The sequence below is a fragment of the Hyla sarda genome, chromosome 1 (genome assembly GCF_029499605.1).
Source record: "Hyla sarda isolate aHylSar1 chromosome 1, aHylSar1.hap1, whole genome shotgun sequence".
In the NCBI taxonomy this organism is placed as follows: domain Eukaryota; kingdom Metazoa; phylum Chordata; class Amphibia; order Anura; family Hylidae; genus Hyla; species Hyla sarda.
In genome coordinates, this window is record NC_079189.1 from 459,540,700 (window position 1) to 459,557,000 (window position 16,301).

A 16,301-nucleotide genomic window follows, 5' to 3' on the forward strand; every position below is an offset into this window, starting at 1 on the left:
ATTTTTCAACAATTTTGGTTCTCAAGTCCTCAGACAGTTCTCGTCTCCTCTTTCTGTCATCCATGCTTAGTGTGGCACACACAGACACACAATGCAAAGACTAAAAGAACTTCTCACTTCCTTTTTATCTGCTTTCAGGTGTGATTTTTATATTGCCCGCACCTCTTACTTGCCCCAGGTGAGTATAAAGGAGCATCACATGCTTGAAACAATCTTATTTTTCCACAATTTTGAAAGGGTGCTAATAGTTTTGCCCAGCCCATTTTTGAAGTTAGGTGTGACATTATGTCCAATTAGCTTTTTTTCCTCCTTTTTTGGTTTAGTTCCAATACACACACAAAGGGAATAAACATGTGTTACTGCAATCCTTTTCTGTGAGAAATACTTCATTTTCTAGAAAAAAATTCATGGGTGCCAACATTTACTGTATGCCTCTTCACGTCCTTGCACCACCATACCACCTTATGGACATTACGGGAATTTGAATTCTTTAGGCTGATTTTTTCAATTTGGCAGTACTTCTATATGGGCGCTTATTCCTCAATTGTGCCTCCTACTACCGTACTTTATCTAAATTAGTGCACATAAGGCTGGAAATGTTTAACTGGTCACATGATCCCACAGTAAAATCAGCTTCTTGGAGAGATAAAATAGGATCATCTGCTGGCCTATTTTCTTATCTTGCAGGCACAAAAGGTGGGAACATAACTTGTAGGCGGCTTTTTATATGGAGCTTGGTAATGGTCATATAATCGCTTCTGTGAGGTTATCATGTGCTGGGGATTAGATAAGTGGGTCATGAGTGACTACAGGGAATGTTACAGAACGTGTGACTTTCATCAGGAAGGAGGAAGACTTAACTTTCCCCAATATAGAAATAAGTAAAGTACTTGTCTGCTCTTAGTATTATCTAGTTGTTCAGTCACACTGAACCCGTGTCAAACAATGTAACATGTATGGGGGAAGATCAAATGTCCCCCAACATTTGCTGTCGGTGCAGCCAAGGATAAGGCAGTGGGTTACAACATGCTCAATCCTTTGCCAACCAAGAGATAAGTTAGAGCAGTGTTTCCGTTGATATGTTGAAAGCAGGAAAAATTGACAAGCTTAAAGGGGTATTCCGGCTTTATACATCTTATCCACTATACAGAGGATAGGGGATAAGATGTATGATCGCAGGTGCCCCCCCCGCTGGGGACTCCCGCGATCTCGGTGCCGCACCCGGCATTATGTGCCTATTGGCTGCCTCCGAGACAGGGATGTGACATCATGCCCACGCCCCCTAATTACATCACGCCCCCTCCATCCATGTCTATGGGAGGGGCATGACAGGATATGAGGACAAAAGCACAGACATGAATGGAGGGGGTGCAACCGTGACATCACATTCCCGTCTTGGAGGCAGCGCCTGGCACAGAATGCTGGGGTCTGCACCAAGATCGCGGGGGTCCCCAGCGGCAGGACCCCTGCGATTATACATCTTATAAGATTTATATAGCCGGAAAGCCCCTTTAACCCCTTGCAGTAGCTGCCAGTTTTAGCCTCAACGCCAGAGCTCTAATATGAAAATCTGACATGAATAACTTTATTGCTGGTCAGATTTTGCCCAAGGGCCAGTTCACATGGGCGAATTTCCTGCAGATTTTCTGCAGCATATTTGCTGCAGAAAATCCATAGAGGATTTTTGCTACCATGGGCCTTCAGAAAATCCGCAATAGTGACAGATTTTCTGATATTTCATGGACCCATTGAAGTCAATAGTAGCAAAACTTGCTGTGGATTTCCTGCAGCCAATACGCTAAGAAAAATCTGCAGGAAATACGCTCATGTGAACAGACCCCTAGGCTATATTCATATGGCTGAACGGAATTGTGGAATTCCGCTGAAATCCTGGTGGAATTTCTGTGTTCTCTAACGACAGAATTCTGCCAAAATTCAAACTCATTGGGGGAGATTTATCAAAGGATTTAGACTGGTTTTTCCTGTCTAAATTTGTCACACAGAAAGTCGCAGTCTAAATATGTGCGATTTTTCTGCGATTTTTGCTGTACAGGATTTTTAGAACATCATGCATGCAAGTCTATTTTAGACGGAAATGCATTGGAAAATGCATTGGTGCTGAATTTATCAAGTGCGACAAGTCGCATCTGCCCAAAATACGCTGAAATGTCAGACCATGTTGGAGCAGGTCTAAATGCAGTTTAAGCTGTAGACCCTGAAGTCTGAGCACAGAATTTATCAAGGGCACAATAGACAGGAGACTACCACATACGCTGGTCTATAAGTATACCCAGAATAGACTAGATTAGGAAATGTCCCCCATTGCGTTCAATGGGATTCTGCCCACAATTTCTTTTTATTTTGCGGAATGTGGAAATTCAGAGGTGGATTTGTCCCCCCGGGAATGGACAGCGGAATCCCATCAAAGCAAATTTCAGCAGAATTTCCAGTGGAATTCTTTTGCTGAATTCTGCACGGATATTCCGCCATGTGAACATACCCTTAGGGTTCAGTTACATGGGTGGATATAACTGCGACGTAGCAGCGTGTTTTTAACTTCAGTGGGGTCTGCTGCAGATTTTCCGGTTTAAACCCGCAGCAGGAAACACACTGCTATCTTGCAATAAAACCCGCCCAATGAGTATTAACACACGTTTTAAATGTGCTGCACAATTTCTGCAGCAGAAAATGTGCCAAAGGCAGAAGTGGATCCAGCTGCTATTTCCCCTCAAGGTAGATCCACTTCTGCCCTTGGCACATTTTCTGCTGCAGAAAATCTGCAGTGTAACTGCAATGGTGTTCCTAGCCTTAGGCCTGATCGGATTTCATAGCTAGGTAACCAGAGGATGTTCTAAGGTGAAATGTGAAATGGGACAGACCTGCCTAGTATATAGTACATACATAGTACATACATAGTAACAATAAATGCATAAGAAAGATCCAGTAAACACAAGAGTTGGTATTTCCATGGTTGCAGACAGTCTTCATTCCACATACCTAATATTCTTTCAAGATCTTGACACTTCTTTACTTCACCAACAAATTTCCTCTGGAAGCTACTGACATGAGGGTTGAGCTAGAATAAATGAAATCACAGTGTTGTACAAAAAGATGCTTGAACCAGCACTATATAAATAAAATCCACATTACCAGCTTTAAAGGGGTACTCCGCCGAAATACATCTTATCTCCTATCTGATCTCCGGGCCGGCAGCAGCGGCATCTGCAACACGGAAGCTTGGAGCTTCCGTGTTTGTGACGTCACACCACGCCCCCTCCATTCATGTCTATGGGAGGGGCATGATCCTGAATAGACATGAATGGAGGAGGTGTGCCTGCTATAGTCGCCAGTCATCCGGCACGGTACATAGTTCGCTTCGTGCACGGATGACTGGGGTGCCGCACTGGAGATCGAGGTGGGACCCCGCGATTAAACATCTTATCCCCTATCCTTTGGATAGGGGATAAGATGCTTTTCGGTGGAGTACCCCTTTAAGTAATCTAATTAAATAAAAAATAATGGATTATAGATTTCTGGAGATTACTCAAGTAACCTGAGAATTCTGCAACTCAAGAACTCAATATCCGGATGAGAATCAACTATTCCGTGTTCTGCTTCAAGAACAAATCTTAAACTGACGTCAAACTAATTTTTAAAGACATCGGGTAGAAATAACTGGCCAGTAATGAAAGATCTTGGGGAAAAAAAGCAGAATCTGAATTAAATAAGATAAATTCTGCAGTTATCTGAAGGTTACAAGAGTCTATTCACATGACAGAAAAGGCGTCACCCCAAATACCTACTCACAGGATGACAATGTTCCCAAGTTCCCTAAATGCAGGTCTCCCATAGACTTGAATTGAGGGGGAGCAACCGTGACATCACAAGCCTACGGCGCTGCATCCTACGCTCTAAACGAACGCCGGGTGCAGCAGAGAGATTGCGGGGGTCCACAGCGGTGGGACGCTCTAAACGAACGCCGGGTGCAGCAGTGGACCCCCACGATCAGACATCTTATGCCCAATCCTTTGTCTAGGGGCGGAGTACCCCATTAACTTCAATGGACTTACTGCTGTCCTGTTCACACTGAGGAATGTCTGCTAGCAGCCCCCTGAGGAAGGAGTGAAAGCGCGCTCGGGGTGTTAGGAGTGCAAAGCCCTTCACAGTATGGGTAAGTGTTCACTTACTTTGAGTGTTTACAATAAACTGTTTTGCACTTTATTATTATTATATGTTATGTCAGGTGGTCAGGGCCTATTATAGATAAAGAGTTTTTGTGACCTGTCTTGCTGCTTTATGTGAAATATATTTAAAAACTAGATCTCAGTGTAGTACAGTTACAGTAACTATATTATTCATAGCAGTACCACTACCCCTTGGTGTGTGTTTTGTATACCCTCATACCATCATGCGATTACTAGTGGGCATTGCTTCCCTGGACTATTTACGTGATTAAAGGGGTATTCCAGGCCAAAACTTTTTTTTTTATATATCAACTGGCTCTGGAAAGTTAAACAGATTTGTAAATTACTTCTATTAAAAAATCTTAATCCTTTCAATAGTTATTAGCTTCTGAAGTGGAGTTGTTGTTTTCTGTCTAACTGCTCTCTGATGACTCACGTCCCGGGAGCTGTGCAGTTCCTATGGGGATATTCTCCCATCATGCACAGCTCCCGGGACGTGACATCATCATTGAGCAGTTAGACAGAAAACTTCAGAAGCTAATAACTATTGGAAGGATTAAGATTTTTTAATAGAAGTAATTTACAAATCTGTTTAACTTTCCGGAGCCAGTTGAAGTATATAAAAAAGGTTTTGCCTGGAATACCCCTTTAAGTGCATTCTCCTAGCTATTTTCAGTCTGTAATTCTATCTGAGCACCTTTTTCTATATGCATTATTATTTGTATCAATAAAGTTATTGATTTTATTTGATCATCAACTGGTGTTTTCTTCTTGGTACACATGTTATACAAGTTGATAGAAGATGTAATTCCTCATTATTAGTCCATTACTGGCCCCTTAGCAATATGCATATCATAGGTCATGGGGTAGGCGGAGAGGCCTGATGGAACTTCCTATGTATACAGAATCCCGATCTGCCTGAAGATAGAACATGTTCATTCTTCAGGTGAAGCCCATTGTAAAAGCCCATTGGACTTTTTTTCTGAGGAAATCAGTTTGAAGCAAAATTCAACCAAAATTCAAGCGGAATTCCGGGGAAATGGCTCAACTTCCTCCCCAACATTTGCTGCTCTACCACCTGAATTCTGTTTGTATTTTCTGCTTCAATTCCACTTCAATATTGTGGCAAACAGAACATGGCAGATTTCAACATTTTACTGACCAAAATGTTCTTCAATTCCTCAGTGTGAACATAGTCTTCTACTCTATGGCCGGTTTCACACGGCAGAATTTCTGCACTGAATTCTGTATTAATTTATAGCCAATACACTTCAATGGGATTCTGCTGTCCCATTCACACAGATTGCCTGCTGCAGAAATTCCGCTGCATGGATTCCATGCGTGTAAGACTAAGATGGCAATGCAAAGAGTGACAATATCCCATTGGTAAAGGTGACAAAAATCACACTGGCACTAAAGAGGGGGTGAGAGGGTCTGGCTATAACTCACTTGCACTGGGGAGGGGGAGTGACAATATAACACTGCACTGGCACAAAATAGGTTTTGAGGGGTTTGACAATATGAGAATATCCCACTGGCATTGGGGGGAATCAACGACACGCTGCCACTGGGGTGGGGGGGGATCAACGACACGCTGCCACTGGGGGGGGGGGGGGGGACAATAAAACACTGGCACTGGGGGGGGGGAATCAACAACACACTGGCACTGGGGGGTGGGGGGGAATCAACAACACTCTGGCACTGGGGGGTGGGGGGGAATCAACAACACTCTGGCACTGGGGGGTGGGGGGGAATCAACAACACTCTGGCACTGGGGGGTGGGGGGGAATCAACAACACTCTGGCACTGGGGGGTGGGGGGGAATCAACAACACTCTGGCACTGGGGGGTGGGGGGGAATCAACAACACACTGGCACTGGGGGGTGGGATCAACAACACACTGGCACTGGGGGGTGGGATCAACAACACACTGGCACTGGGGGGTGGGATCAACAACACACTGGCACTGGGGGGTGGGATCAACAACACACTGGCACTGGGGGGTGGGATCAACAACACACTGGCACTGGGGGGTGGGATCAACAACACACTGGCACTGGGGGGTGGGATCAACAACACACTGGCACTGGGGGGTGGGATCAACAACACACTGGCACTGGGGGGTGGGATCAACAACACACTGGCACTGGGGGGTGGGATCAACAACACACTGGCACTGGGGGGTGGGATCAACAACACACTGGCACTGGGGGGTGGGATCAACAACACACTGGCACTGGGGGGTGGGATCAACAACACACTGGCACTGGGGGGTGGGATCAACAACACACTGGCACTGGGGGGTGGGATCAACAACACACTGGCACTGGGGGGTGGGATCAACAACACACTGGCACTGGGGGGTGGGATCAACAACACACTGGCACTGGGGGGTGGGATCAACAACACACTGGCACTGGGGGGTGGGATCAACAACACACTGGCACTGGGGGGTGGGATCAACAACACACTGGCACTGGGGGGTGGGATCAACAACACACTGGCACTGGGGGGTGGGATCAACAACACACTGGCACTGGGGGGTGGGATCAACAACACACTGGCACTGGGGGTGGGATCAACAACACACTGGCACTGGGGGTGGGATCAATAACATTGGCACTGGGGGTGGGATCAATAACACTGGCGGTGGGATAAATAACACTGGCACTGGGGGTGGGATCAATAACACTGGCACTGGGGGTGGGATCAATAACACTGGCACTGGGGGTGGGATCAATAACACTGGCACTGGGGGTGGGATCAATAACACTGGCACTGGGGGTGGGATCAATAACATTGACACTGGGGGTGGGATCAATAACACTGGCGGTGGGATAAATAACACTGGCACTGGGGGTGGGATCAATAACACTGGCACTGGGGGTGGGATCAATAACACTGGCACTGGGGGTGGGATCAATAACACTGGCACTGGGGGTGGGATCAATAACACTGGCACTGGGATCAATAACACTGGCACTGGGGGGTGGGATCAACAACACACTGGCACTGGGGGGTGGGATCAACAACACACTGGCACTGGGGGGTGGGATCAACAACACACTGGCACTGGGGGGTGGGATCAACAACACACTGGCACTGGGGGGTGGGATCAACAACACACTGGCACTGGGGGGTGGGATCAACAACACACTGGCACTGGGGGGTGGGATCAACAACACACTGGCACTGGGGGGTGGGATCAACAACACACTGGCACTGGGGGGTGGGATCAACAACACACTGGCACTGGGGGGTGGGATCAACAACACACTGGCACTGGGGGGTGGGATCAACAACACACTGGCACTGGGGGGTGGGATCAACAACACACTGGCACTGGGGGGTGGGATCAACAACACACTGGCACTGGGGGGTGGGATCAACAACACACTGGCACTGGGGGGTGGGATCAACAACACACTGGCACTGGGGGGTGGGATCAACAACACACTGGCACTGGGGGGTGGGATCAACAACACACTGGCACTGGGGGGTGGGATCAACAACACACTGGCACTGGGGGGTGGGATCAACAACACACTGGCACTGGGGGGTGGGATCAACAACACACTGGCACTGGGGGGTGGGATCAACAACACACTGGCACTGGGGGGTGGGATCAACAACACACTGGCACTGGGGGGTGGGATCAACAACACACTGGCACTGGGGGGTGGGATCAACAACACACTGGCACTGGGGGGTGGGATCAACAACACACTGGCACTGGGGGGTGGGATCAACAACACACTGGCACTGGGGGGTGGGATCAACAACACACTGGCACTGGGGGGTGGGATCAACAACACACTGGCACTGGGGGGTGGGATCAACAACACACTGGCACTGGGGGGTGGGATCAACAACACACTGGCACTGGGGGGTGGGATCAACAACACACTGGCACTGGGGGGTGGGATCAACAACACACTGGCACTGGGGGGTGGGATCAACAACACACTGGCACTGGGGGGTGGGATCAACAACACACTGGCACTGGGGGGTGGGATCAACAACACACTGGCACTGGGGGGTGGGATCAACAACACACTGGCACTGGGGGGTGGGATCAACAACACACTGGCACTGGGGGGTGGGATCAACAACACACTGGCACTGGGGGGTGGGATCAACAACACACTGGCACTGGGGGGTGGGATCAACAACACACTGGCACTGGGGGGTGGGATCAACAACACACTGGCACTGGGGGGTGGGATCAACAACACACTGGCACTGGGGGGTGGGATCAACAACACACTGGCACTGGGGGGTGGGATCAACAACACACTGGCACTGGGGGGTGGGATCAACAACACACTGGCACTGGGGGGTGGGATCAACAACACACTGGCACTGGGGGGTGGGATCAACAACACACTGGCACTGGGGGGTGGGATCCACAACACACTGGCACTGGGGGGTGGGATCAACAACACACTGGCACTGGGGGGTGGGATCAACAACACACTGGCACTGGGGGGTGGGATCAACAACACACTGGCACTGGGGGGTGGGATCAACAACACACTGACACTGGGGGGTGGGATCAACAACACACTGGCACTGGGGGGTGGGATCAACAACACACTGGCACTGGGGGGTGGGATCAACAACACACTGGCACTGGGGGGTGGGATCAACAACACACTGGCACTGGGGGGTGGGATCAACAACACACTGGCACTGGGGGGTGGGATCAACAACACACTGGCACTGGGGGTGGGATCAACAACACACTGGCACTGGGGGTGGGATCAATAACATTGGCACTGGGGGTGGGATCAATAACACTGGCGGTGGGATAAATAACACTGGCACTGGGGGTGGGATCAATAACACTGGCACTGGGGGTGGGATCAATAACACTGGCACTGGGGGTGGGATCAATAACATTGGCACTGGGGGTGGGATCAATAACACTGGCGGTGGGATAAATAACACTGGCACTGGGGGTGGGATCAATAACACTGGCACTGGGGGTGGGATCAATAACACTGGCACTGGGGGTGGGATCAATAACACTGGCACTGGGATCAATAACACTGGCACTGGGGGTGGGATCAACAACACACTGGCACTGGGGGGTGGGATCAACAACACACTGGCACTGGGGGGTGGGATCAACAACACACTGGCACTGGGGGGTGGGATCAACAACACACTGGCACTGGGGGGTGGGATCAACAACACACTGGCACTGGGGGTGGGATCAATAACACTGGCGGTGGGATAAATAACACTGGCACTGGGGGTGGGATCAATAACACTGGCACTGGGGGTGGGATCAATAACACTGGCACTGGGGGTGGGATCAATAACATTGGCACTGGGATCAATAACACTGGCACTGGGGGTGGGATCAATAACACTGGCACTGGGGGTGGGATCAATAACACTGGCACTGGGATCAATAACACTGGCACTGGGGGTGGGATCAACAACACACTGGCACTGGGGGGTGGGATCAACAACACACTGGCACTGGGGGGTGGGATCAACAACACACTGGCACTGGGGGGTGGGATCAACAACACACTGGCACTGGGGGGTGGGATCAACAACACACTGGCACTGGGGGGTGGGATCCACAACACACTGGCACTGGGGGGTGGGATCCACAACACACTGGCACTGGGGGGTGGGATCCACAACACACTGGCACTGGGGGGTGGGATCCACAACACACTGGCACTGGGGGGTGGGATCCACAACACACTGGCACTGGGGGGTGGGATCCACAACACACTGGCACTGGGGGGTGGGATCCACAACACACTGGCACTGGGGGGTGGGATCCACAACACACTGGCACTGGGGGGTGGGATCCACAACACACTGGCACTGGGGGGTGGGATCCACAACACACTGGCACTGGGGGGTGGGATCCACAACACACTGGCACTGGGGGGTGGGATCCACAACACACTGGCACTGGGGGGTGGGATCCACAACACACTGGCACTGGGGGGTGGGATCCACAACACACTGGCACTGGGGGGTGGGATCCACAACACACTGGCACTGGGGGGTGGGATCCACAACACACTGGCACTGGGGGGTGGGATCCACAACACACTGGCACTGGGGGGTGGGATCCACAACACACTGGCACTGGGGGGTGGGATCCACAACACACTGGCACTGGGGGGTGGGATCCACAACACACTGGCACTGGGGGGTGGGATCCACAACACACTGGCACTGGGGGGTGGGATCAACAACACACTGGCACTGGGGGGTGGGATCAACAACACACTGGCACTGGGGGGTGGGATCAACAACACACTGGCACTGGGGGGTGGGATCAACAACACACTGGCACTGGGGGGTGGGATCAACAACACACTGGCACTGGGGGGTGGGATCAACAACACACTGGCACTGGGGGGTGGGATCAACAACACACTGGCACTGGGGGGTGGGATCAACAACACACTGGCACTGGGGGGTGGGATCAACAACACACTGGCACTGGGGGGTGGGATCAACAACACACTGGCACTGGGGGGTGGGATCAACAACACACTGGCACTGGGGGGTGGGATCAACAACACACTGGCACTGGGGGGTGGGATCAACAACACACTGGCACTGGGGGGTGGGATCAACAACACACTGGCACTGGGGGGTGGGATCAACAACACACTGGCACTGGGGGGTGGGATCAACAACACACTGGCACTGGGGGGTGGGATCAACAACACACTGGCACTGGGGGGTGGGATCAACAACACACTGGCACTGGGGGGTGGGATCAACAACACACTGGCACTGGGGGGTGGGATCAACAACACACTGGCACTGGGGGTGGGATCAATAACATTGGCACTGGGGGTGGGATCAATAACACTGGCGGTGGGATAAATAACACTGGCACTGGGGGTGGGATCAATAACACTGGCACTGGGGGTGGGATCAATAACACTGGCACTGGGGGTGGGATCAATAACATTGGCACTGGGGGTGGGATCAATAACATTGGCACTGGGGGTGGGATCAATAACACTGGCGGTGGGATAAATAACACTGGCACTGGGGGTGGGATCAATAACACTGGCACTGGGGGTGGGATCAATAACACTGGCACTGGGGGTGGGATCAATAACACTGGCACTGGGATCAATAACACTGGCACTGGGGGTGGGATCAACAACACACTGGCACTGGGGGGTGGGATCAACAACACACTGGCACTGGGGGGTGGGATCAACAACACACTGGCACTGGGGGGTGGGATCAACAACACACTGGCACTGGGGGGTGGGATCAACAACACACTGGCACTGGGGGGTGGGATCAACAACACACTGGCACTGGGGGGTGGGATCAACAACACACTGGCACTGGGGGGTGGGATCAACAACACACTGGCACTGGGGGGTGGGATCAACAACACACTGGCACTGGGGGGTGGGATCAACAACACACTGGCACTGGGGGGTGGGATCAACAACACACTGGCACTGGGGGGTGGGATCAACAACACACTGGCACTGGGGGGTGGGATCAACAACACACTGGCACTGGGGGGTGGGATCAACAACACACTGGCACTGGGGGGTGGGATCAACAACACACTGGCACTGGGGGGTGGGATCAACAACACACTGGCACTGGGGGGTGGGATCAACAACACACTGGCACTGGGGGGTGGGATCAACAACACACTGGCACTGGGGGGTGGGATCAACAACACACTGGCACTGGGGGGTGGGATCAACAACACACTGGCACTGGGGGGTGGGATCAACAACACACTGGCACTGGGGGGTGGGATCAACAACACACTGGCACTGGGGGGTGGGATCAACAACACACTGGCACTGGGGGGTGGGATCAACAACACACTGGCACTGGGGGGTGGGATCAACAACACACTGGCACTGGGGGGTGGGATCAACAACACACTGGCACTGGGGGGTGGGATCAACAACACACTGGCACTGGGGGGTGGGATCAACAACACACTGGCACTGGGGGGTGGGATCAACAACACACTGGCATTGGGGGGTGGGATCAACAACACACTGGCACTGGGGGTGGGATCAACAACACACTGGCACTGGGGGTGGGATCAATAACATTGGCACTGGGGGTGGGATCAATAACACTGGCGGTGGGATAAATAACACTGGCACTGGGGGTGGGATCAATAACACTGGCACTGGGGGTGGGATCAATAACACTGGCACTGGGATCAATAACACTGGCACTGGGATCAATAACACTGGCACTGGGGGTGGGATCAACAACACACTGGCACTGGGGGTGGGATCAACAACACACTGGCACTGGGGGTGGGGGTGGGATCAACAACACACTGGCACTGGGGGGTGGGATCAACAACACACTGGCACTGGGGGGTGGGATCAACAACACACTGGCACTGGGGGGTGGGATCAACAACACACTGGCACTGGGGGGTGGGATCAACAACACACTGGCACTGGGGGGTGGGATCAACAACACACTGGCACTGGGGGGTGGGATCAACAACACACTGGCACTGGGGGGTGGGATCAACAACACACTGGCACTGGGGGGTGGGATCAACAACACACTGGCACTGGGGGGTGGGATCAACAACACACTGGCACTGGGGGGTGGGATCAACAACACACTGGCACTGGGGGGTGGGATCAACAACACACTGGCACTGGGGGGTGGGATCAACAACACACTGGCACTGGGGGGTGGGATCAACAACACACTGGCACTGGGGGGTGGGATCAACAACACACTGGCACTGGGGGGTGGGATCAACAACACACTGGCACTGGGGGGAGGGATCAACAACACACTGGCACTGGGGGGTGGGATCAACAACACACTGGCACTGGGGGGTGGGATCAACAACACACTGGCACTGGGGGGTGGGATCAACAACACACTGGCACTGGGGGGTGGGATCAACAACACACTGGCACTGGGGGGTGGGATCAACAACACACTGGCACTGGGGGGTGGGATCAACAACACACTGGCACTGGGGGGTGGGATCAACAACACACTGGCACTGGGGGGTGGGATCAACAACACACTGGCACTGGGGGGTGGGATCAACAACACACTGGCACTGGGGGGTGGGATCAACAACACACTGGCACTGGGGGGTGGGATCAACAACACACTGGCACTGGGGGGTGGGATCAACAACACACTGGCACTGGGGGTGGGATCAATAACACTGGCACTGGGGGGGGGGGTGAATATCATGCTCGCTGGCACTGAAGGGGAAGGGGGCAGGAGCACAGTGTGGTAAGATCATAAACAATATTAGGAAGGCATGAGGCATTCCCACCATGCTGTTGTTAAGGTAATACTCACATCTCTGAACTCTGCCAGCCCCATCTCCCCTAGCTCGCTGACACAGTCATAGGCAGAACCAGACTGCAGGAAGAGCTGTGCCAGGCACATAGTATCACTGCGGAACAGAGAACCCATGGTGTCCTCCAACAATACAAGTCCGGCCACAGGATCCCGTCAGCGGCATCAGCCGAAGTGGGGAAACTCCACTCACTGGCCGGTGTTCACCAGCTCTGTCCCGTCTCCACGTCGCTTCCTCCAATTCTTCGCCACTGTGGACTTCCGGGATGAGGACCCGGAGTGACGTCACGATCACGTGATCGCTGACAGACGGCGGGACGTGGGATGTAGAGTGAATGAGCTGTGTACTGTGTGAGTGTGTGTAAGCCAGTGTTTCGAAACCAGGGTGCCTCCAGCTGTTGCAAAACTACAACAGCCTTTGGGTGTCTGGGCATGCTGGAAGTTGTAGTTTTGCAACAGCTGGAGGCACCCTGGTTGGGAAACACTGGTGTAAGTCGATGTACTGTGCGGGAGGGCAGGAGAGGGAGTAGGCACTGTACATATCTTTGATGCTTTTATTTTTTACATGTTCGATCAGAGCTGTAGCGAGCAGCTTGCGCCTGATGAGAAAACAGTACAATAAAAATAACACTGGGGGAAATTTATCGCCTACAGCAAGAGTGGTTCTTTTATTTATATAAAGTTCTGAATTGGTTGCCATGGGCAACTGCACCACTTTTTCTCTTCACTGGTTTTTATAAATCTCCCCCACTGCCACTGTCCATATTACTGTATCACATAAACCTGTACCCATAGAGACATCAGCCCCTCCAAATAATTTATGTGTAGAAAAGCTTATCTGCTTAATACAGTCCTACACTCCCTAATAGCATGATACAAGGGCCAAATAATCCCTTCACACCATGACCAAGTATACTGTATCTGACAGACCAATATTGCCCCTCATCCACTCCACGGCAGAGCTTGACACACAAAGTGCTTGCACCCAGGTACATCATCTACATACATCAATTTCTCTCTCCCTATTTACCGTATTTATCGGGGTATAACACGCACCCTCATTTTACCAAGGATATTTGGGTAAAAAAAGTTTTTTACCCAAATTTCCATGGTAAAATGAGGGTGCGTGTGTGCGCGTGTATACCTCGATATACCCCCAGGAAAGGCAGGGGGAGAGAGGCCGTCGCTGCCCGCTTCTCTCCCCCTGCCTTTCCTGGGGTCTAGAGCCCTGCTGCCAGCCCTTCTCTCCCCCTAGCTATCGGCGCCGCTGCCCGCTTCTCTCCCCCTGACTATCGGTGCCGGCGCCCCATTGCCAGCGCCGATAGCCAGGGGGAGAGAAGGGGCAGCGGCACCGATTGCCGGCGCCGCTGCCCCGTTGCCTCCCCCCATCCCCGGTGGCATAATTACCTGGTTCGGGTCCGCGCTGCTGCAGGCCTCTGGCGTGCGTCCCCGGCGTCGTTGCTATGCGCTGCACGGCGCGGCGCATGACGTCAGTGCGCCGCGCCGTGTATAGCAACGACGCAGGGGACGCACGCCGGAGGCCTGCAGCAGCGCGGACCCGAACCAGGTAATTATGCCACCGGGGATGGGGGGAGGCAACAGGGCAGCGGCGCCAGCAATGGGTGCCGCTGCCCCTTCTCTCCCCCTGGCTGTCGGCGCCGCTTCTCTCCCCCTGGCTATCAGTGCCGGCAATGGGGCGCCGGCACCGATAGTCAGGGGGACAGAACGGGCAGCGGCGCCGATAGCCAGGGGGTAAGAAGGGCCGGCAGCAGGGCTCTAGACCCCAGGGAAGGCAGGGGGAGAGAAGCGGGCAGCGACGGCCTCTCTCCCCCTGCCTTTCCTGGGAGTGTATCGGCGTATAACACGCACATAGACTTTAGGCAAAAAATTTTAGCCTAAAAAGTGCGTGTTATACGCCGATAAATACGGTATATCTCTCTCTATTGCTCTCTCTCTATCTCTCTATCTCTCTCTGTTGTGCTCTCTATCTATTATCTGTCTTTCTCTGTCTATATTATCTCTCTCTTGCTCTCTCTATTATCTCTCCCTCATTTGTATTCTCTATATATTGCTCTCTCTCTCTCATTTACGCTTTCTATATCTATTTTCTCTCTATTGCTCTCTCCCATAGGCGTGCATACCCTATTGCATTAGGGTGTGCACCCTAAAGCACAAACTCACACCGCGCGCGTGCATATATATATATATATATATACACACACATACACACAGTTAGTATAGTTCCCCCACATTAGGTGCAGTATAGTTCCCCCACATTAGGTGCAGTATAAGTCCCCCCACATTAGGTGCAGTATAGTTCCCCCACATTAGGTGCAGCATAAGTCCCGCCACATTAGGTGCAGTATAGTTCCCCCACATTAGGTGCAATATAAATCCCACCACATTAGGTTGGCAGTATAAGTCCCCGCACATTAGGTTGGCAGTACAGTTCCCCCACATTAGGTTTGCAGTACAGTTCCCCCACATTAGGTTGGCAGTACAGTTCCCCCACTTTAGGTGCAGTTCAGTTCCCCCACATTAGGTGCCACCTAATGTGGGGGAACTGTACTGCACCTAATGTGGGGGAACTGTACCTCAGCTAATGAAGGGGAACTGTACTGCACCTAATGAGGGGAAACTGTACTGCACCTAATGTGGGGGAACTGTACTGCACCTAATGTGGGGGAACTGTATTGCACCTAATGTGGGGGAACTGTACTGCACCAGTACAGTTCCCCTACATTAAGTGCAGTACAGTTCCCCCACATTAGGTGTAGTATA

The 16,301-nt window shown here is 52.1% G+C and overlaps 1 protein-coding gene across 2 annotated transcripts in view; it reads right to left on the bottom strand.

The window, feature by feature from the left end:
• ATP6V0A2 (ATPase H+ transporting V0 subunit a2) overlaps positions 1 to 13,791 on the bottom strand; it is a 59,025-nt gene extending 45,234 nt beyond the window's left edge. For both annotated transcript variants that reach the window (XM_056534254.1, XM_056534263.1), the window contains exons 1-2: positions 13,521 to 13,791; positions 2,998 to 3,076 (exon numbers count right to left, since the gene is read on the bottom strand). In XM_056534254.1, coding sequence (XP_056390229.1) covers positions 2,998 to 3,076; positions 13,521 to 13,637 — 196 coding nt within the window. In that variant the 5' untranslated portion in view covers positions 13,638 to 13,791. The remainder of the gene's footprint in view (positions 1 to 2,997; positions 3,077 to 13,520) is intronic.
• Between the last annotated feature and the right edge of the window lie 2,510 nt (positions 13,792 to 16,301).